The sequence below is a fragment of the Kwoniella bestiolae genome, chromosome 8 (genome assembly GCF_000512585.2).
Source record: "Kwoniella bestiolae CBS 10118 chromosome 8, complete sequence".
Taxonomy (NCBI): domain Eukaryota; kingdom Fungi; phylum Basidiomycota; class Tremellomycetes; order Tremellales; family Cryptococcaceae; genus Kwoniella; species Kwoniella bestiolae.
In genome coordinates this window covers 1,039,230-1,059,985 of record NC_089248.1, presented here as the reverse complement: position 1 = coordinate 1,059,985, position 20,756 = coordinate 1,039,230, and the positions used below count along the sequence as shown (strand labels likewise).

The 20,756-nt window shown below is 46.5% G+C and overlaps 7 protein-coding genes across 7 annotated transcripts; 2 read left to right on the top strand and 5 right to left on the bottom strand.

Annotated features, from left to right (window-relative positions):
- Positions 1–142: 142 nt before the first annotated feature.
- I302_108978 (GTP-binding nuclear protein GSP1/Ran) lies at positions 143–1,770 on the top strand (the record flags this gene model as incomplete). Its single annotated transcript, XM_065870771.1, has 9 exons — positions 143–193; positions 479–506; positions 580–603; positions 673–932; positions 995–1,037; positions 1,195–1,232; positions 1,294–1,340; positions 1,403–1,529; positions 1,753–1,770. 9 exons carry the CDS (start codon positions 143–145, stop codon positions 1,768–1,770), a joined length of 636 nt encoding a protein of 211 aa, XP_065726843.1.
- A 5,621-nt stretch (positions 1,771–7,391) lies between these two features.
- I302_108977 (uncharacterized protein) lies at positions 7,392–9,739 on the bottom strand (the record flags this gene model as incomplete). Its single annotated transcript, XM_019194703.2, has 8 exons — positions 7,392–7,448; positions 7,519–8,182; positions 8,384–8,439; positions 8,501–8,867; positions 8,918–9,189; positions 9,244–9,327; positions 9,382–9,464; positions 9,538–9,739. 8 exons carry the CDS (start codon positions 9,737–9,739, stop codon positions 7,392–7,394), a joined length of 1,785 nt encoding a protein of 594 aa, XP_019043539.2.
- A 318-nt stretch (positions 9,740–10,057) lies between these two features.
- On the top strand, positions 10,058–11,905 carry I302_108976 (uncharacterized protein; the record flags this gene model as incomplete). The annotated part of the gene is made up of 4 exons (XM_065870770.1): positions 10,058–10,120; positions 10,202–11,463; positions 11,513–11,620; positions 11,731–11,905. 4 exons carry the CDS (start codon positions 10,058–10,060, stop codon positions 11,903–11,905), a joined length of 1,608 nt encoding a protein of 535 aa, XP_065726842.1.
- A 30-nt stretch (positions 11,906–11,935) lies between these two features.
- Positions 11,936–12,700, bottom strand: I302_108975 (mitochondrial 54S ribosomal protein uL6m; the record flags this gene model as incomplete). The annotated part of the gene is made up of 2 exons (XM_019194701.1): positions 11,936–11,989; positions 12,035–12,700. 2 exons carry the CDS (start codon positions 12,698–12,700, stop codon positions 11,936–11,938), a joined length of 720 nt encoding a protein of 239 aa, XP_019043537.1.
- A 589-nt stretch (positions 12,701–13,289) lies between these two features.
- I302_108974 (uncharacterized protein) lies at positions 13,290–15,193 on the bottom strand (the record flags this gene model as incomplete). Its single annotated transcript, XM_065870769.1, has 9 exons — positions 13,290–13,795; positions 13,840–13,961; positions 14,017–14,029; positions 14,084–14,331; positions 14,383–14,408; positions 14,464–14,731; positions 14,777–14,837; positions 14,896–15,022; positions 15,080–15,193. 9 exons carry the CDS (start codon positions 15,191–15,193, stop codon positions 13,290–13,292), a joined length of 1,485 nt encoding a protein of 494 aa, XP_065726841.1.
- A 356-nt stretch (positions 15,194–15,549) lies between these two features.
- I302_108973 (uncharacterized protein) lies at positions 15,550–17,471 on the bottom strand (the record flags this gene model as incomplete). The annotated part of the gene is made up of 6 exons (XM_019194699.1): positions 15,550–15,914; positions 15,973–16,135; positions 16,187–16,484; positions 16,539–16,604; positions 16,656–17,256; positions 17,315–17,471. The coding sequence occupies 6 exons, from the start codon at positions 17,469–17,471 to the stop codon at positions 15,550–15,552; spliced, it is 1,650 nt and encodes a 549-aa protein (XP_019043535.1).
- Positions 17,472–18,628: 1,157 nt separating this feature from the next.
- I302_108972 (uncharacterized protein) lies at positions 18,629–19,595 on the bottom strand (the record flags this gene model as incomplete). Its single annotated transcript, XM_019194698.1, has 3 exons — positions 18,629–19,056; positions 19,125–19,411; positions 19,513–19,595. The coding sequence occupies 3 exons, from the start codon at positions 19,593–19,595 to the stop codon at positions 18,629–18,631; spliced, it is 798 nt and encodes a 265-aa protein (XP_019043534.1).
- Between the last annotated feature and the right edge of the window lie 1,161 nt (positions 19,596–20,756).

Sequence of the window (20,756 nt, the reverse complement as noted above, 5' to 3'; positions counted from 1 at the left end):
CCACTGACAACTAACTTTCACTCAAACATCCTCTCTCTTCCTTCTCGCTCTATTTGATAAGACTATATCATATCATCATTGGCACTCTCTCAGCCTATAAACCAACCATTATCTAAAACAGATATCAGACTAGAAAATCAAAATGGAGAACCAAGCTACTTTCAAATTGGTCTTGTGTGGTGACGGTGGTACCGTGAGTCGTGTCATCCTTTAATCATCCACTGTCATGCATTTGCCATCTCTCTCTTTCATCTTGTCCTACGCATGTGAACCATCATTTTAACGTTGTACGTTGAGCTGACTGGTTACTCGGCTTCAGGGTACGTGAACGATTGTTAGTATAATGTTTGAGCTCTCTTAACTGACGCGATTTCCACCTTATTGTTTACTCATGATCAGGAAAGGTATGTTTGCTTTCAGTGTTTTAGTTTGCCACTTGATGCTCCCAGCTAACAGCTACCTTGTTGGCGACCTGTAGACCACTTTCGTCAAGAGACATTTGACTGGTTAGTGACATATGCTCGTACCAGTGGCTTGAGTACTGGCTTGTATAATGCCCGTTCGCTGACAAACCTGCAGGTGAATTCGAGAAAAAATACATTGGTGAGTCTCGAGTTCCCGACCATATGCAACAGTCTATGGACTTTCTAAACATGCTGATGTCGCTCTCAGCCACTCTCGGTGTCGAGGTACACCCTCTCACTTTCCACACCAACTTCGGTACCATCTGCTTCAACGTATGGGATACCGCCGGTCAAGAGAAGTTCGGAGGTCTTCGTGACGGATACTACATCCAAGGTCAATGTGGTATCATCATGTTCGATGTCACTTCTCGTATCACTTATAAGAACGTCCCTAACTGGCACCGAGATCTCGAGCGAGTTTGTGAAAACATCCCCATCGTCCTCTGTGGTAACAAGGTCGATGTCAAGGCAAGTAATCTTTGGCCCCTTGTGGGACAGCACCCCATACTGATGCTCATATGTATGCGCAGGAAAGGAAAGTCAAGACTGGAAATGTCACTTTCCACCGAAAGAGTACGTGTCGCATCCTGGCGCTCAGATTCGTACTTTACTGCCGCCTTTCACTTGATACTCCGTCACAATCGCCACGCATTCTTTGACTCCCTTCCAGCGTGCTTGCGATATTGATTTAACTTTGTCCTATGCTGATAAATCATACCAAATCAAACAGAGAACCTCCAATACTTCGAGATTTCTGCGAAATCCAACGTGAGTCGGGGTGACTTGCCGGTTCGGGGCAGCAGGCATTAACAACTATTGAATTCACCAGTACAACTTCGAGAAGCCTTTCCTCTGGCTCGCTAGAAAATTAGTCGGGTAAGAGCAATCATCCGTTTTCACCCATACAATCAAACTGATGGCTGATGAACCTTTCGCAGTAACCAATCGCTTGAATTCGTTGCTGCTCCCGCCCTTGCTCCTCCTGAAGTCCAAGTCGACCAAGCCCTCATCGCCAAATACGAGGAAGAACTCAAACAAGCTGCCAACGCTCCTCTGCCCGATGAAGTACGTTCATCTTTTGTCATCTCATTCTGCCAGAGCGCTTGCTCCCTCTGCGAGACAAGGGGCAAATTCTTTCCACCAAATATCCCCCCACCACACGCCCACACACACTTTTCCCATCCAGTATCTCGCCTCCCCTTGCACAACCTTGACGCACCTTCTCGCTGTATCTCATCGATTCTTTGCAACGCTACATCTTTGCTGACATGTCGATTTGCTTTATCAGGACGATGCCGACCTCTAAGAGCTTCTGTGGAATAAAAACCTACCATGGTAGTAGATGGATTGGGAATGTGAAGATTGGTGAATGAATTGGGAGGTTAAGACACTGTAGAGGCGCTGTTATTCATGAATATATGTCCATATTATGGTAGATGTCGAATGTGCATTACTCCGTCTGTGCATTGTTCTGTCCTTGTTCAGGTTGCGGTCTGTCGCTCCAAGGGCTATCCACCACTGCTGACCACACCTAAGATGAGCGTAATGTATTTGCACCCACATGTTTTCGGCAAGCACGCCTGGCTTAGTGACTGAATCAGGTCTTTGTCTTCGATAACTATTGGCAGGTATTGCTGACGGTCATTAATTTTCGTACTTCATGGACGTCTACTTCGAGGTCACCAAGAATAAGAAACGCAAGCAATGAATCCCTTGGGGTTGCGAAACATCGAGCCAAGTTGCGGAGGAATACAAACGATGAACCGTTCCCTGATGGCAGATCATTTGGTCCCTACTCCACTCACTTGATGTGACTGCTCTCTGACACCTGACATGACAGAATGATGGGAGATACATCCATATTATGAATGACTTCCCGAAAAGGAGAAGAAAGGGAAGGAATACGAAAGAATCTGCTACATGATATATACAGAAATGTAGCAATGCACTGACCCCTATACTGACCTGTACATTAATCCTTAAGATAGATTTGGTGAGATATAGTCAAAGTATGGTGATAGATCATTTATCTTGTCACTCCCTCTTCCTGGAACTTTGCCTTTGGACACCATGACGGAGTATATGAGATGCATCTATATATGTATAGCGCTATGAAGAAGAAGAAAAGAGAAAGAGATAAAGACACTGGTTAACTATAAGATAAATACAAGAGTAAAAGTCTGACGCCTCAAATACCAAAGATATAAGCGGGAATATACAATATGAATGTGGCAATAGATCACTTATTCCGTCACTCCCCCTTGATCTAATCACCCTTGAACACTCAATAGAGATCGTAGCCTTTCCAAAGTATCTGGTGGTAGTGACTTGGTGAGCAAGTCTGCCAGGTTGTCTGCAGAGGACACATGAGATAGGGAGACAGTGTTGTCATTTACCTTTTCTCTGACAAAGTGGTGTTGCATAGCAATGTGTTTTGACTTTTCATGGTTGATCGGGTTCTTCGCAAGGGAGATGGCGCCCATGTTGTCATTGTAGAGTGGGAAGGGATCATTGCCTAAACCAAATTGGAGATCTTCCAAGAGTAACCTTAACCATACAGCTTGACAAGTGGCACCTGCTGAAGCCATGTACTCTGCCTCAGTTGTAGACAAAGCAACAGTTGGTTGCCTTCAACTCTTCCAAGCTACTATCCCACCATACACCTTGAATATGTAGCCAGTGGTAGATCGTCTAGTATCCAGATGTCCACCCCAGTCCGCATCCACATATCCAAGAGCAACTTGTTTGCTTGATTCAGCATCAAAGGTTAAATGTAGGTTGGTGGTACCTCTGATATACCTAAGGCAGTGTTTGGCAGCTTTCCAGTGGTCCGAGTTCCGTTTGCTGAGATACCATGACAGCAGCATGTGCCAGATCAGGTCGACTAATGGTGGAGGTATAGAGGAAGGAACCAACTACCTGAACATATGGTAGATGACGTGCTTGCTCATGTTCTTGATCAGTTGCAGGTATCGCTTTGAATCCGGTTGGCAGGGGTGATCAACTAGGGTTGCAGTTGGACATGTCAAAGCAATCCAGTAAGGCTTCCAGATAGTGTTCTTGAGAGATATAGAGCTTGCGCTGTTCTCTATTCCGATGAATGTTAAAGCCAAGGAAGTAGACAGCATTGCCAGAGTTGTCACATTCAAACTTGTTGTGAAGATCCTTCCTAAACTTGTTGAGAGCTGGAGTTAAGTTACCTGCAGTAAGAGTATCATCCACATGAACACTCAACATGAGCAGTTCCCCCTCACGTCCTCTAACATATAGACAGGGATCTGCCCTGGTTGGGATCAATCCTTGTTCCCTTAACTACTTGTCAAATTCTATGTTGAAGCATTGAGGTGATTGTTTTAGGCCATATAATGACTTTTGCAGGAGGAGTACCATGTTTGCAGGAATACCACTTCCTTCAGGTGGTTCCAGATAAATCTCTTCCTCCAGTCCACCTTTCAAGAAAGCAGCGATGATGTCTGTTTGTATACAGTTGAGGTTGAATTAATTGACCAAGGCAAGGAACACTCGATGTGAATCCTTATGAGCGACTGCAGCAAAGACCTCATTGTAATCTATTCCAGCAACTTGAGAGTATCCCTTAGCCACCCATCTAGCTTTATAAGCGGCTGGTTTACCAGTTTCACCATATACCTTCCTGGTGTAGACCCATCGTGCTTTCAGAGTTCTACCTTTGGCTTGTTCCCTTGGTACAACCTTCCAAACTCAATACTTTTCCATCTTTGACAGCTCATCATGTCGGAATAAGTGCTCTATTTACCGGTTAACTTAGCCGGTTATCCCTTATTTATGATACCCAGTTAAAGGCACCTTGTAGATACACTATTAGTTAATTAACTTTCGCTTCTATCTCCTTATTTCTTCTCTTTTTCACTCTTTTACTTAACATGCATTTAGAGTCCATAGAGTGATTTGAGAAGAAGGAGACAACAGTCTGCTGGGGTGTCGCTACCTTCAGGAGGTTCCAGATAGATTGTTTCCTCCAAGATACCTTTGAGGAAAGCAGCAATGATGTCAACTTGATCACATTCTAGGTTGAAGTAATTGACCAGTGCCAAAAACACTCTATGTGAGTCTTTATGAGCAACAGCAGCATGAAGCTCATTGAAGTCAATTCCTGCAAGTTGAGCAAAACCTTTGGCAACCCATCTAGCTTTGTATTTAGATGGTTGACCGGTTTCACCATCTATCTTCCTGGTGTATACCCATTTAGCTTTGAGTGTGCGAATGTTGGGTAATCGTTTGACAACTCTCCACACCTTGTATTTCTCCATCTTGCTAAGTTCATCCTTCATTGCAGATTTCCAATGCTCCCCCTCGCCTGAGTTAACCTCTTGTTTGAAGGTTTGAGGAGTGTCTGTTGACAAGGCAGCATTGGCTAGGGCAATGTTACCTGCACCCCAGGTACCAGGGTCATCCGTAATTGCCATTGGATCTTCAGAACTTTCAGAATTGGTGTCAACTCCAGAATTTGACACTTTGTCAAAATTATTGTTATCTCCATTTGATGTGTCAAATGTGTCAAAATTGTCAAAATTGTCATGATTATCGTTGTTTGATGCGCTAGACTCATGGTTTGAGTTGCTGGTATCATCATTGGAGCTGCTTGATGCCTCACTGGACACTGGTTGTAGGTTTTGACCGGAGCTTGACAGTCTTTGAGCACCATTTTGACCGTTTGGACCAATTTGACCAATTTGACCAGTTTGGACATTTTTAAGATTTTGACCAATTTGATCAATTTGAAGGCGTTCATTCTTGATTTCAGCAGGTATGATGGTGAATTTGTCATTCCTAGTATCATCTGTGATAGGTACATCCTCCAATTCCGGTGGGTTATTCTCCAATTTGACATCTTTGAGTTCATTTTTTGACAAGACAGTATCTCTTGAGATTATGATTTTCCTATCTTGAGTGTCAAATATCCGATAACTTGAGGTGCTGTTTGTATCATTGTACCCCATGAATTGGCCTTCTTTATATCGTGGTTTAAGCTTGTCTGTGTTGGTGTGGTCATGGAATAAGATCTTTTCACCAAAACTTCTTAACCTGTCAAACTTGAGCTTCTTGCCAAACCACAGCTCAAACGGGATCTCCTTGTTTGGACCAGATGGTGAGCAGTTTCTTGAACACACAATGTAATGTGCTGCTTCTGCCCAGAATGATGGAGGAAGACCAGTTTGACACAGGAGAGTTCTGACACCATTCATAATGGTTAAATGTACTCTTTCAACTCCATTTTGAGCATGTGAACCAGGTGGGACTATTGTATGGATAAAACCTTTTGATTGTTGGAATGAGTGCTCTATTTACCGGTTAATTAAGCCGGTTAATCCCTATTTATGATACCCAGTTCATGGCAACCCTGTAGATACAGTTATACTAGCTGAATTTCGTTTTTATCTCTTCTCTCTTCTACTCTTTTACTTAACATGCAATCATATTACTCAACATTGATTTTGACAGAATAAATGATCTATCGCCACACCCATACAACTGTAGGGGTCTTGTATATACGGTACACAGTGAGGGTTTCTATAGGGGTCAGAGTCAGTGTGGCAGAGCCTCACTCCATTATGTTTCATCCCCTAGGTTTCAACCCCTAGTTGACTAGGGGTTGGTGCGCTGCACACTGGACACTACTTCACTTGATATTCATATATATTTATCTTGTACTCTAGTATCTTCTTTTCTTTCTTTTCTTTCCTTGCACACATCGGTTTATCATATACATATTTATACATAATATAGATGCATCTCATATACTTCGACAGGGTTGTGGAGATCAAGTGAAGCAGATGATAAACCTATTAGGACAGTAGGAGGGAGCAATTGGAGTATGATTGCACAAGCTTTGGCAGCTTGTTCAATGGCGGCAGGGGCAGGGGTATCAGACTTGACAAGAGTGAAGACTCAAACCCCCTTTCATGATAAGACAAGTTTTGACCAAGATAGACCAAGCAGCATAGTTTTCAGAACCTTCTATGATAACCACCTTATACCTTCCACCTCCATCATTGGTATCTTCCGCCAAGTTGAATGATCAAGTTCAACAGCGTTTGACAGGTAGGGTGATATTTGACAGGACAAGATGGGGATAGAATAGGATAGGATGAGGCTAATTTGACAAGTTGCGCTTTTGTCAAATTTGACAGAGTTATGTGCAATAACTATGAAGGCAGGTTCAAAGTGAGTGTAAAGATCCAAGCAGATACAGATTAGGATAAACATTCCTGTAGTACTCAGCTTGGGCTAGGCAAGTTTGCTTATTGCTTATGAAGCGCAGGGACTTGCCACTGGGTTTGGACCAGATTCGTTCACCACTAGTTAAAGCAGTACCAGTCACCTTAGTTTGCAGTGGTGGGTTCCCAGAGAGTTGATGCATAGAAGAATGAGGAGTGATATTGGGTTGATATGAGATTAGTTGATGCAACAAGATTGGTAGCAGAAGATCTACAGTGACACCCTCAAGCCTGCATATCTGGGTTTTCTTCAGGAGGCTACCCGGAAATGCACATAACATACGCAAATCATGGCCTTTGTTTGAATACCAAGCCTTCTGGAAGGAGTTTGGAAGAAAGTTGTCTCTATGTGTTTCTCCCGTTGTCGACGGTTCTCGGCCCTTGTCAGCTTTGCGTACCACTGATCAATGTCTTCAATGCTTGGGTTGAGTTGATGTACAATGATGATGTTGAGACAATATATGTCTGCTTGAAATGCATAGAATGCATGTACAGATTATATGTAGTATGTTATTATGATTACAAGCACGTTGAAAATCAAACAAGTATTCAGACAAAGCATCCGATAAATCTCGGCATATTCATTCATGTAGGGGGGAAGATGTCTTTGTTTAGGTCACCCGTCGCGATTCGCCATTCGAGTGATGTCGAGCGATTAAATTGATGGTTCTTAGCCTTTATGTCCATCAAGGCGACGCTTCATATCTCGCAGTCGCAGCTCGAGAAACTATCATTATAGATTAGCATCAGCCCAAAGCATGCGGGCGATCACAGCAGAGATAGAGGTTCAAACTCACATTCAGGTTGCTGTTTATCAGGGAGTGCCGTTCTGAGAAGTCAGATAAGATGAGAGATGGGGTGGAGAAACGATTCCGAGACTGGTTTTTGGGGATCATGACACGATGATCGATCTTGCTTGTATCTCTAGATAACGGTGTTGGCGTAGGTGGTACCGCTGCTTTCGATATCGAATGATCTGACCTCCATGGGATTGCGGCCCTAGCGCTCAGCTGCTTCTGTGCGCTTTTCTGAACGCAGTGAACGAGATCTTCAAAGGCCTGTCGATCAGAGATATCTCTTGAACGAGCATGAGACCCAGGTATGGGGCGTTTGGTCATGCTGGATGCCTCGTGACGGGATGTATGGGTAGCACTAGGCCGCTTAGGTGTCACAAAATCAGCGAGGGAAGGGGATTGCACGTGCTTGGTATGCTGTAGGTTTGCCGGAAGCTGGGTCGATCGGAGTGATGATGGAGCTGGTTCCCATGTCCACCCAATCCAACGGGCGAGAGACGCCATATCGGGTTCCCTGGTCGTCATCCTCGTGGTTGTGGAAGTGGATGAACTATCGTATGAAGCTGAGGTATCGAAGAAATGATTGAACGTATACTCAGATGTTGAAAGGCGAGTCTCATCGCTAGGTGGAAGGGACTGCAAATCAATGGGAGATAACCGACCGAGGCTTATTGGAGAAGACACTGTGGGATCAGCATCGGTCTGATAGTTAGATCGACTTACAATGATCGAGGTCACCCCATTTCACGTCACAATACATATCAAAAGTCATCAGTGTTTCCATTCCTGATACCCTTTGATCCGGGAGCTGAAGCAGACTGTTCAGAAAGAACATTAACACTTCTTTTACAAGATATTCCATACGTACCCTTGTAACAGTTGTCGAATTCCCTCATCACACGGGGCGGGTAGTTGAAGATTACCCTGTAATCCGTGATCACGAAGATCAGCAAAGCTCAAAAGGATAACCATAGAAGGGACTCACCTCATACTGAGTGATCAACAGGTAAGTCTGTTGAATTGTGGGAGCCCAGAAAGGTCCTTTCCCGGTAGTCATCTCGTAGATGGTAGCTCCAAAACTCCACCAGTCGATACTGAGATCGTAACCAATCGCGAGGGGATCATGTGTGGTTCTATCCTCATCCGCTGCCTGAACGAATGCATCTTCCGCGTATAGCAATACTTCGGGTGCAATGTAATCGGGCGTTCCTATAGGCAGACAGCAAAGGTCACGAGAAACGAAAGGTCTTTGCGATGACTGATTGGGTTGGTGTAGTTCAGCCGCCGAGCCGAAATCAGTCAACAACAGCCGACCGCGGTCCGTGATGAGGAAGTTGTGTGGTTTGATGTCCCTGATGTAGATGTTAGCAAGAGTTTCGCCAGACTAGGGAGGCTATCTTACCGGTGGACATAACCCTGATCATGCAGCCATTGTATGGCTACGATCATCTGAGGTGACCACCACTGAATCTCGGATGCACTCATATGGCCGGCTTGATCTTCTTCGTCAGACAGCGAACACAGACGGTCCCAAAGAGATCCACAAGCGGCGTATGATGTGACGAGAGAAACCGAATCCTGGGATTGAAATGCGACGAACAGCTTTGGGATCGGTGCAGCAGCACAGGAGTGCGCCAGTATGTGGATATGGCGTTCCAATTCCAGCGACACTTGCTAATCAAGAGGTCATTAAGTGACCGGACATTGAGTGCGGACTTTGAGACTCACTGCACCCGCTCGTCTGATAGTATGCTTGGGCATGGTCTTCATAGCGTAAACTTGACCATCCAGCTTACACTGAACAGCATCCACCTGCATAAGAGTAGATAAGTGAATCTGCGGTTGAGAAGAGTCGCTTTCACTTACTGAGCCGTATTGACCATCTCCCAGACGCCCCATGACTTGAAAGTCCTGATGTTTCACACGCAAGGCATCGGCCCGCTGTAGGACTGACAGGAGAGAAAGCAATGGTGAGCGCGTTCAACACTTTTGGCGAGAACTGTTGAAGAGAGAGATCCTCACGATCTTGAGATTGTCCCCTGGCTCCTGCCCATCCTCTGAGAAGAATGGTATCGAGCGCTATTGATCGATCATGCTGTTTATTCGTGTTTGAATGAGACAAGCGATACCGTTGCCCCCATGATGACGAGGGATCAGCCGGATATTGATGAAGGAGATCATTTAAGAGAAGATGGCGGTGTGAATAGGAAGGGGGATAAGACATAGGGGTAGCATGAGCATGGGTGTATTGATGAAGTATGAGGTACACTTTGACTGTGGTAATAGATGATATAAATGATAACAGTGATATAGATGTAGAATGAGTAGATAGCGAGATTTGTTGATGCTACTCGTATACTGTACTCGTAAATCTGCTGATCTGTTAATTCGAAAGAAAGCTTCATTACGTAACACGACATCAACTGTTTACAAGTTATCGCATCCATATATGAACAAGTCATCTATCAATCGTCTTTCCCTCTTTCCTTCCTCTTGTTTATCCCCATCCGCTACTATTATGGCAATGATCAAAAGATACATCATGCATTCCCAAGAATCTCTCAAGAAGCTCAAGGTATCCGATCTCAAAGCAATATGCAAACAGGTGAATACTTCTCTCGATCTTCCAGTCTCGCAGTACTTACAGTACTTACACTCATACGCGACCGTCCGCCACCTTGTATAGCTCAAAGCTCCCAACTACTCCAAGCTCACTAAGACCGCACTGATACAACTGATCCTCGAAAACCAAAGCTCATCTGCTAATCTCATCGACATTGACCCCCCTCCACTGACTTCACAAACTGTTGCTCTTCAAGAACTCGATCCACCTTCGTCCACTCCAGTCAACCCAAGCGGAACATCCCAAAAATCCGTGAACAGAAAGAGAAAAATCGATCCGCTTCCTCAACCTACTAATCCAAAGACATATTTCACCGATGAGGATCAACCGCGTGAAGACCTCAAGATTCTGAAAGTCGATTCTACTCATCCCAACCTCTCTGTCAAACCCTCAACTTCGCATCGCAGAATATTGAATGGGAAAACCCACAATGATGTAGCCTCAACTTCATCCAGTAAAGCTTGGCTGGCGATGTCAAAGCCTCGGCTTATCGCCAAATTCCAGCCACTCAAGCATGTTCAGACAACGCCGAAGATCGTATCGCCTGGTGACACGACCAAACATCACAACCGTGGCGCAATTACCAATCAAAATTTAACTACAACCTCTGATCGATTACAGTTCATTCGCAAACACTTTCTGGAAGATCTTCTCTCGAATCTCAATGCAGGACGGAATATCCCCATCAAGACCCCACCGTTTCCGTCGATGATCCCCCACTCACCTTCCTTCGATGAAACCATTCGAGACCTCGCCTTCCAGGGCATCGGACCCCACGTATACTCCCGACAGGTCTCAAAGGAGGCCTTCGTGGTCTCCGTCCGCTTTTGGCTATCCAGACTTCATACGCTGATGCAGTTAGGATCAGGCGAATCTTGGAGTATTTACGGTAATGGGATGGGATTTCTTGGCCCAGACCTTGCCAAATGGCCCCCCGTTATCGGTTGCAGCCAAATCTCGCCAAGCTTTTGGTTGATCGAAATTGGGCAATCCGAAAAGATTGCAACGAGCGAGTCTTCCGCTCCGAGCAAGTTCATCACTCTAGGCGTCAATGGAGATGTCCTTTCTTCGGATCTCGACAGATTTGACGGAGAAACGCTTCACGACTGTCACGTGCGGAAGGACTGGTACACTTATATATTAAGCGAGCAAAATTCGGATCGCACCACTCTAGGTTTACTCAGTCATGTGAAGACCAAAAATCCATCATCCTATCCCACTGGTCTCTCTCGAGCATGGAAGGAGAAAATAGAAGCGCAAGGTGGAGCCGATGAATTGATCAGAATTGGGGAGAGAGCTGTATTAGCCAGCTGTGCCTTGAACAGGTGAGCGCTTTGGTGTGTTCAAGATCGGCTTTAATCATATGCATGTTAGCTTCAGCGGGAGTAAGCTTTCGGCCAACGAGATGGAATCGCACACCTTAGGCTATCAAGCGATCCCAAGATTGTACGGTACTTCAGTTGTCGAGCTATATCTTCCTGAGTGAGTGATATCCTCGAAGGATTCAAGCTGATCGCGTGCAGAGCATCCCAGGTCATCTCGGTGCATATCGATAAACCGCCTTATCACTCTGCACTCGCTTCGGTTCACAGACATAACGGCATCACGGATTATGTCATCGCAGAGACTGGTCAGGTTGTAGGAAATGAGGATGGAGGTGTCTCTGAGTTATGGCAAGGGTTGTTGGGTTGTGATGCCAACGGAAACGAGGATCGATCGAACATGAAAGCTTTTTGGAATGGATGGGAAAGGAGAATGATGGAATGATTGTATGATGGAATGCATGATATGATATGTCTACTTCTTCTTGATCTCCTTGAGTTTGATAGTCTCATCGCCGACGAATATACCCTGATGGAAAAGGTCAGCGGGATTCGAAAAAACATTTGAACTCACCTTTCCTCGATATGGCTCGGGTTTTCTCCATTGCCTGATGGTAGCTGCAAATTGACCCAGCTCCTGCTTGTCGGTACCACTCAAGACGATCTTTGTTGGTGCAGGGACGGTAGCTTTGATGTCAGAAGGTATATCAATGAGGACTGGATGAGCGAAACCGAGCTTGATGTTCAATCTTTCGCGAGGTAAGGATTCGGCAGAAAGGGGGTTACGTTGTTTGGCTAGTTCGAGAAAGACGGGAGGGATTGGTTCAATTGCTGCTCTATATCCTACACCGACCAGCCTGACTTCGAGGTTGAAGCCAGTGGATACGCCAGTAACGGCATTGCTGATGAGAGTACGTGTCAAGCCCCAAACGCTTCGTTGAGTTTTGACTGTTGGATCGCGCACGGAGACAGAGATTGAGGGAGAGGTTGACGAAGGGGGTGTAAGAATGACAGAAGGCGGGATGGGTATCGAGGCGGATCCAAGAGGACCGGTAACGGAGAATATGCGTTGGTTTTGAGATGAAGAAGATGTTGGAGGGAGGTTCGAGGGAGATGAGGGGGGAAGGGAGAGAGTTACTGAAGCGGGTACAGCGATTGGTACCTTGCCGATGTGAGAGCGTTGAATAGCACAAGAATGCAGCTGTCGTCTAGCGATGGAGCTTGAGCTGCTGAATGACATTGCGAGTGATGATGCTAGAATGGGTTTGGAATATGTTGAATGGAAGAAGTAGATGTGAAAGATGAAGGGTTCACATTTCGACTTTTGCGGTTGACGAAAGTCTCAAAAACGAGAAGTGACGTTTACGTAATAAACACCCCCCAGCTTCAGCCGCATTGCATGTATATGCTTCAACTCCGCGACCTGATTACGATGCTATGTTCTCAATCTAGACTTTACAATGGGTGCATCTCTGCTCAAATCTAATTCCCTCTTTCCTCTCTATCCCTTCAACACGCAGACCGTTCCAAGGAGTATCTCAGAAGGTGATTGTTCGGGTCCAGGCTTGCTTTCCATCGGTTTTAAAACCGCTTCAGAAGGGCGCGTCTGTACCGTGCGATCTAGTCATACTAGTCTCTTGACCTATCTAATACTTGCTCATACGTTTACTCGAAGCTTCGTTGTGCATAGTCTGAGTGTGGATATCCAGGCTAATGTGCCAACGGGCACGCGAATCTCATTCTTTTGTCCTTTGGTCTTGCGAAACTAGTATCGATGTACACTCTTGTAAAGAGGATTTGATCGTGCATTGACATGCATACTGACATACTTATCTCCTTTGTAAGCGCACAGAGAACTTCCCCGGTTGGAAGCTGTTTTGCTCTGTGGCGCTATCAATCATTCTAGCTTTCATCTCTTCCCATGATTCGTCTTCATGCGCTCTGACCGGTAAGATCTTGAAGTTTCTACAGATGCCGCTAATGAAACTCGTCATCTCCACTTCGGCAAATCTTTTGCCTAGACATTGTCTTGCACCTAATGAGAACGATGTGAATGGGGGAGTGCTGCCAAGGCGACGGCGAGGATTGAATTCCATGCTCTGCGGTCCCCAAGCATGCGGATTGAGGCTGGTGGCCGACGAGTCCACGACGAACAAAGACCCCTTCTTGACTAAATGGGTGCGTGGTGACAGATTACCTTTCGAATCCCAGGAGGTGTAAGGAACGACCACGTCGGTGACAGCCTCTTTCATGATGGTACTGACTATGTCCCGCAGTCGGAGGGTCTCAAGGCATACCGCCGAAGCTAACGGAAGCTTATGCATGTCGCTGTAGGCTGAATCCCATGGTCAGTCTCATCGAGTATTTCTGTGAACTCACTAGGCTGCTCGTCACCGCAGGCGTTGATGATCTCGTTATAGACGCTCTCTTGCCAATGCGGATAAAGCGCGAGGTAAGCGACTGCAAAAACAAGTGTATGTCCCGAAGTTTCGTGACCGGCACTGTCATGTGTATGCGTCAGGAACATCTTGTTGACGATCACAGCGGGTCACTCACAAGATCAATAACCCTAGGGCCACTTCAGGTCAGTGACAGATTGCGCTATTGCGGTTGAGCAGCTCACACATATTTCCTATGATTTCACTTTTCGTCAATCCAGCCACCTTCTCGTCCCCCTTTTGCAACCTCGCTTCCTGTTCTACATTGAGCTGTGAGTGGACCAGAGCACCAAGAAGGTCTTTAGAAGCCTGGTCTTCCACCTTATCAACATCGAACGAGATACCTTCTGCTCGAAGCTCGGCACGCTTATCGAGGTACATCTGTTCAAGGTGTTCGAGGAAAGCTTTCCGGGCTCGCCAAAATCGTTGTAGCCTGTAACACGAAAGCTCAGACCGTGGAACGACAGCAGGCATAGATACTCACTTGTGGAGTGGTACCATTTGCATGACCTACTGTGAGCTTGTCAGCATCGTTTGAACCTCACACCTTCGTACCTCAACTCACAGGGGGCAGAATTATCTGTAAGAGTACGCTCTCCTCATCAACAACCACTCCATCTTCCCCTTGGTTCACTTCTTCTTCGATGAAAGTATCCAGACTCCATCGCATCGCATCCCAGACACTGGCCATCTGTCGATCGCTAAAACATCTCTTCACGACAGACCAGTGTCGTTTGTGCTCCGGCCCAGTTTGTGTAGACAGGAGCGTCTTACCAAACACATCAAATCCGGTGTATCGCTGCATATGCAATGGCTTGTGGGAAAGGTGAGGCCTAGAGCTGATGAAATGAGCTGTTGTCGGCGATGACGTGACATACGCAGAGGTAGGAGACAGAAAGGAGGGGAACGCTATTAGGTCCGATCGGGCTCGTTCATATTCTGGTGCACGATACGACTAAAATCAGGACTACTCACAGAGTAATTCGGGCCAACTCACTCTTCCAAGGCTCATATACTGTGTACCGGTTTACGGGAGAGATCCAAGGGATATGAGGGAGACGCGTTCGCAAACCAGGCTCAAATCCAAAGAATAGAGTCGGGATGCTGGGCAGAGCTTTGACGTGCTGAGTCAGGTCATGTCAGCGACAAGCTATTCTTTGAAGGGATCGCTCATGACTCACATTCAGGATCATGAGGTATCTGATAAAGAGTCTTATGAGAACTCCCAGCAATACACTTACAGCCACAGTGAACCAGTGTTGCAGAAGAACAGTTGCGGCGATATTCTCCACCATGGTCGAAGTACTGGAATGTCATGGTACGGTGTAGTGACACAAGTATCAATGGATACGAGGTTTAGCTTTTCCAACTGTAATTTTCTTTGTTGATATATCAGTGTTGAGTTACGCTGGGAGGCAAATGAAGAAGTTAGAGTGGGTAGGGAACGGATCCTCTGACTCCCCCACCCTCGCTTAAGGGCGTACTGAATGATATAATTCACATCACGCCCTTGTCAAGCAATCAATCAGTATCGATGCGATCAGCATCACGTGCAGAGGCACTACTCGCTTCAATGTCGAGGGACATCAATGTGTGCATAACACGAAGTAACACAAATTACGACGCCTGATAGCGCATCTTTAGTGCTCGATCATGAAACACCCGAGCACACCTTTTCAATCCATTCTCTATCCCTACCAATGGTCGTCAGATTCTCACAAACCCCACTGGTGACGACTACGACGTCTTCAATCCTCACCCCACCCACGCCCACGTATCTCTCTAGCACTTCTTTGTCAACAAATTCGCTAGACCACACACCGTGTTCGTCCATGAGCTGAGGAGCGAAATAGCAACCTGGCTCAATGGTGAGAACCATGCCTTCAGCCAAAGGTCGTCGAATACGTAGATACGCGTAAAGCTTGGACGGTGTCTGTTGAGATGACTCGGGCAATGCCTCATGAACCGATTTGAGATATTGTCGCGAATCGTGGACATCCAAACCGAGCGAATGGCCTGTGCCAAATGTAGATGTGAGCTTGATTGAGGGTTAGTCATCCAAGTAAACACTTACCCAGACCATGTGGGAAAAAGCCTGCAGTCACACCACTTTGCAAGATTTGTTCTGTATCTCCTTTGAATATCCCCAGCTGGAGAAATCCGTCTATTAACACTTTATGTGCGTGAAGATGAAGCCTATCCCAATGGATACCTGGCTTTACCAGAGCTTCGCATTCCTATCCGACATGAATTAGTGATGATATCATCAGATGAAGGGTGAAAATCACCTGCTGCATCCTTAGTACCAGATCATATATCTCCCCCGCTTCTTTGGTAAATCTCCCACCATTTCCAACCGGAATTGTCCTGGTGATATCCGAAGCATACCCTTGCCATTCGCAGCCTGCGTCGATGAGGAGGACCTGCGGGGTAAACGCATTGGAATGGAAGTCGGTTGGAGAAATTACGTGCGAGTGAGATGGAGCAAACGTGCCGCAGCAACCACGGGCGAGTCGAGGAGGAGTGAATGAGGTGTCACCTGGCTGGCGCGGAACGGAGGTTGAGGGAAACAAACGGTCGTTGCAGCTGCATGCGATGTATGAGCGGACCATGCTCTCGCCAATCCATTAGCTCACTCACACATAATGTAGTGTGCTGGCCCTAGAGCCACTAGCGACGATAGGCAAGTAGGCTTGAGTAGTGGCTCTGCAGATGTTGTGTAAGTACCACCGCCTTCACGAGGTGTTTGTAACTCACCCCATACGCCTACAGCTGGCCACGAAGACAGCTTCGGCATCTCCTTCAGACTCGATCTCCCATTGAGTCAAGCCCTCCTTCCCAGTCCGAATGCTCTCTTTGCCTTTGCTACCTTCTCTATCCCTCGCAAACTTTCCCAGCTCTCTCATCACCACTTCGTGAGCCCCACTCGATATCTGGTTGGCTTTTCTAATCAGCTCGATCTCTGAGCTGTCTTTGGTCAATCTTGCGATGTGCAGTGCCGTAAGCAGGTACTCCGCAGTCCGAGTAGGGCCTTGCGTCTCTTCAATGATTTTAGGGAGGGCTGGATACTCCATAGTACTAGGCAAAGTATGCAGTATCACTTCCGAGTTTGGGGCGCATTGAACAGCTGATTCCAGGAATGCAGGAAGCGAAGTCGTGTATTGTATCTTGTCAGAATCGAAGAGGGCTTCTGCTTGTTCTAGAGAAGGCGGAGGTACAGACCACATTGTTTCTGCAGGGTCTTCAGGTGGGATAAAGAGGTTATGAGAAATGTTCGATGTTGCAAGAGAGAAGAAAACGGCGATAGAGCATGATGAATGGATCACTCCGGAGAGGTAGTTGAAATTCGCTTCTTGGTCTAGATCGTCACGATAATGAGCAAGTGCTCTCTCACACTAGTAGATAAGTATACTCACGAAACAGGAGCTCTCGATCAGTATCGTCTCGGTAGAGCGTTGGCGATGCCTGCAAGAAGATACCGTGCATCTTGCCACGGTCTGCCTCGGGAATGAGCTTGGCTAGCTCTGCTACCACTTTGGCAGCATGTGCACGAGCTGGATAATTGCGGGTCATGATGGGGTTTGTGATCTATGATGTGACAGTCAAGGATGAGAACGATGAGTAAAGTAGTGGTGTGCAACAAAGGTCACATCGTGGGTATTGTTGGTAGTTATCTTCGTTTCGGCTTTATCCGTCAAACTGACCATATGGTGTGTACAACGCGTCAACATTGCTTAAACCGTCAAGAAGCTATCTCGCGTCGTGCTGGTATTATAGTACCTTCCTCCATATGCATCGCATCGCAGTGTTATTGTCTACGTACCTGCCCACGCGTTTGATCTGAAATGAATGTGGGGAAAGAGTCGGAAGAGTTCAGAAAAGGATTGAAAGGTAGAGAAAATACGATTAGACGAGAAGGAACCCAAATTGAATGAAATGGTTGAAAGTCGGAAATGAGAGAAGTACTGGAGAGACGGAGGAGAATATGTACAGCGGTGACTGACGAAACTAGCTGAAAATAGATCTGCTTTTCGGCTTTTGAGCTTGAGTATACAACCTAATCCATCTCCCAGTCTCAAAGACTAGAACCGGGAATGACGCTGCACTCCTTCGACCACAACAAAGGGGACGATCAGTTGAACGCTACATTATGAATACAAGGATTCACTCACGGTCCCAATTTGTTTGCCTTATTACCGTTCTCGCTCGGTTCTTCATTGTATGTCCAACAGTCGGCAGCAAACTGGTGTGCGCATATTTGATGTTACTTGCTGACCTCACATTCGCAACGTGGACCGTCGTAATTGATGACAGGAATTACTAGAAGTTGTTGGAGACGATTCAGTCAGCGACCAAACGATCCGGTTATACAGGCTAACAAAAGTGATCCTACATTTTCCCTTTGGTCGAGCACTTCGTAGTAACGATCTAAACCAGTCTGTTTACAGATCCATTCCCGCTCTTCGCTAGACAAGGACAAGCTGTCTGCTTCGTGGACAGATGCCGCACCATTGGCGTAAAATGTCCATCCGATCTCATCACATACATGGAAACCACCAGGGTGACCCAGAATACCGGCGAGGATGGGGTTGATCAAATATTCGGGGCTGGACGGGGAGAATCAGCATGTCAACGTTCCGGTGGATATGTTGTGTGGAAAAGAGAAGGACTCACGTGGCATGCTCAATCATATCGAGTCCAACCTGTCGCAGTAGCGGAGGTAATCCATGTCATGACCTGGAGCGTGAATGGTTGCTCTCCAGGACGGCATGGTGGATGACAGCGACGAGGTCGTTGTTTTCGGCATTCGCTGCCAGCCGTGGTGTCGCATAGCCGAATGCTACGGACTTGATGAATGATTTATGGTACTCGGACAAGAGTCGTTGAGCCAATAGCCCCTGAGCGTCGTGGATCAAGGAAAGGTGGACGGATCGTTTGCTGAACCGGATCTGGGAGTTAGGGAAGTGGGTTTGAACGGCGTTGAGTACAAAGGGATCATCATGATCTATCATGATTCTGTCCGGAGTGATCTCATCTTCGATGAGTTTGACCGGCGCTTCGTCAGACCAAGGATCGAAAGAGATTGTGCTGTTCTTGATGACCCTGAGAGTTTGGTACAGCGCGAAGAAATCGCCATAACGAGCGTGGATGGTGAAAACTAAAAAGCGACATGTTGCTCATTAGCTTCACGATGAAATGATTCGGTTTGGTCTTGAGTAGACTCACCACACAGACTCTCCCCATTCCAATCAGTACTGATCAAGATTACCGGAACTGGATGGATCGGATGGTTGAGCAGGGACGTATCGATCCTGAGGAAGTTCTTGATAGCGAGTCGGACCGAGGGGTCTTCCAGTTTATCGAAAGCCTTGAGTGTGATGGATGCATACAGAGGCAGCGATCCCAGTCGATCGCCTAGGGGTCTCATCACCTCATCGTTGACAGCTTGGGGTTTTCGCTTCTTCGCATTGAACTGCTTGAGGTTGTACTGGAAGATCCCATCATAAGAGGATCTAGAAACCGAATGATTCAGCTGACAACCATCGAGATTGACCAAAGTGAAGACTTACGTATGGTGGAATCTTGGGTCACTCGTGCCTAAGCGTCTGACCACCTTGAAATGAGAAATGGAGACAGGATTATCGAAAACGATTGGGTCTTGTTAGCAGATTTGAGGCCGTTAAGATAAGCAGGCATGATGCAAAATGGCGTTGTGATTTGGATGGTAACTATAGCAAAGTATAGCAAAGTATAGCAAAGTATAGCGAATTATAGCAGAATGAGGATATGAGGTTGTATACGTATGGGTGAAGGATATGTATGGATGGGGACAGAGAAAAAGGAAGGAAGCCTTGTTTACATGATTTGTTGTTTGGTGTGTGTGTGTGTGTGTGTGTGTGTGTGTGTGTGTGTGTGTGTGTGTGTGTGTGTGTGTGTGTGTGTGTGTGTGTGTGTGTGTGTGTGTGTGTGTGTGTAAGTGTGGATAACATGTACAAGTAGCGAGTGTACATATATATCGAAAGATCGAGTGATTGATGGGATTGTGACGAGTCAGTCGTGTTGGGTGGGGGGATGAGGGCGCAAGGTCTTCTGGCTTGTGACCGAGTAATAGGTGTAGGTTGGATTAGTAAGTGAGATATTCAATCTTCATATCAGCGTTCTAACCTTTGCTTACCTCTTCTACATGTCACGATAGATGTGTCAACATAGCAAGCACCCAGAACAGTCATCTCAATGGAAATCACCCACCTTTATCCTGTGTATTCATCGTGAATGAAGGTGGGCCGCCAATCCATCAGCCTCCTACCGTACCTTGCCCCCCCTGAGGCCGACACAGCTAACATTCTCTCGGCTGATTTCCTCTGGACCATTATTATACTCACCAAATATACATCCCAGGAACGTGATCAATCGAGCATTGAACGCATACCAACAGTTCACGATAAAATCAAGCTAGGTCACTGCGTGTTCCGTGGGGTCACGAGGCTGCCCGAGGGGATGCACATGAGTACGGTTGGGAGAGTCTTGGCTTTACACGAGATCGCCCTGCGTATGGGTCGTCGCTGATCGAGCACTCACGGAACAAGAAGTCCACCTATCCATCAGTCCCATTGTCGCTTCCATGGAAGTTGATCATGTCAACTTCACCGATCCGATATCGCCCGGTGGTCACAGATCACTCAACGTTGTATCGACTTGCTTGCGAATGACAGGATGAACCATGGCTTGCGGGAGAGAGTCGCAATCGCCGAGTGTAGACGTCGACAAGCATAACGGGATGCTTCTTCGGAGCCTCCTGGGATGTTCAGAGGACCAGCTGTGCCACCCAATCAACTTCCACGATCAACAACGTTAAAG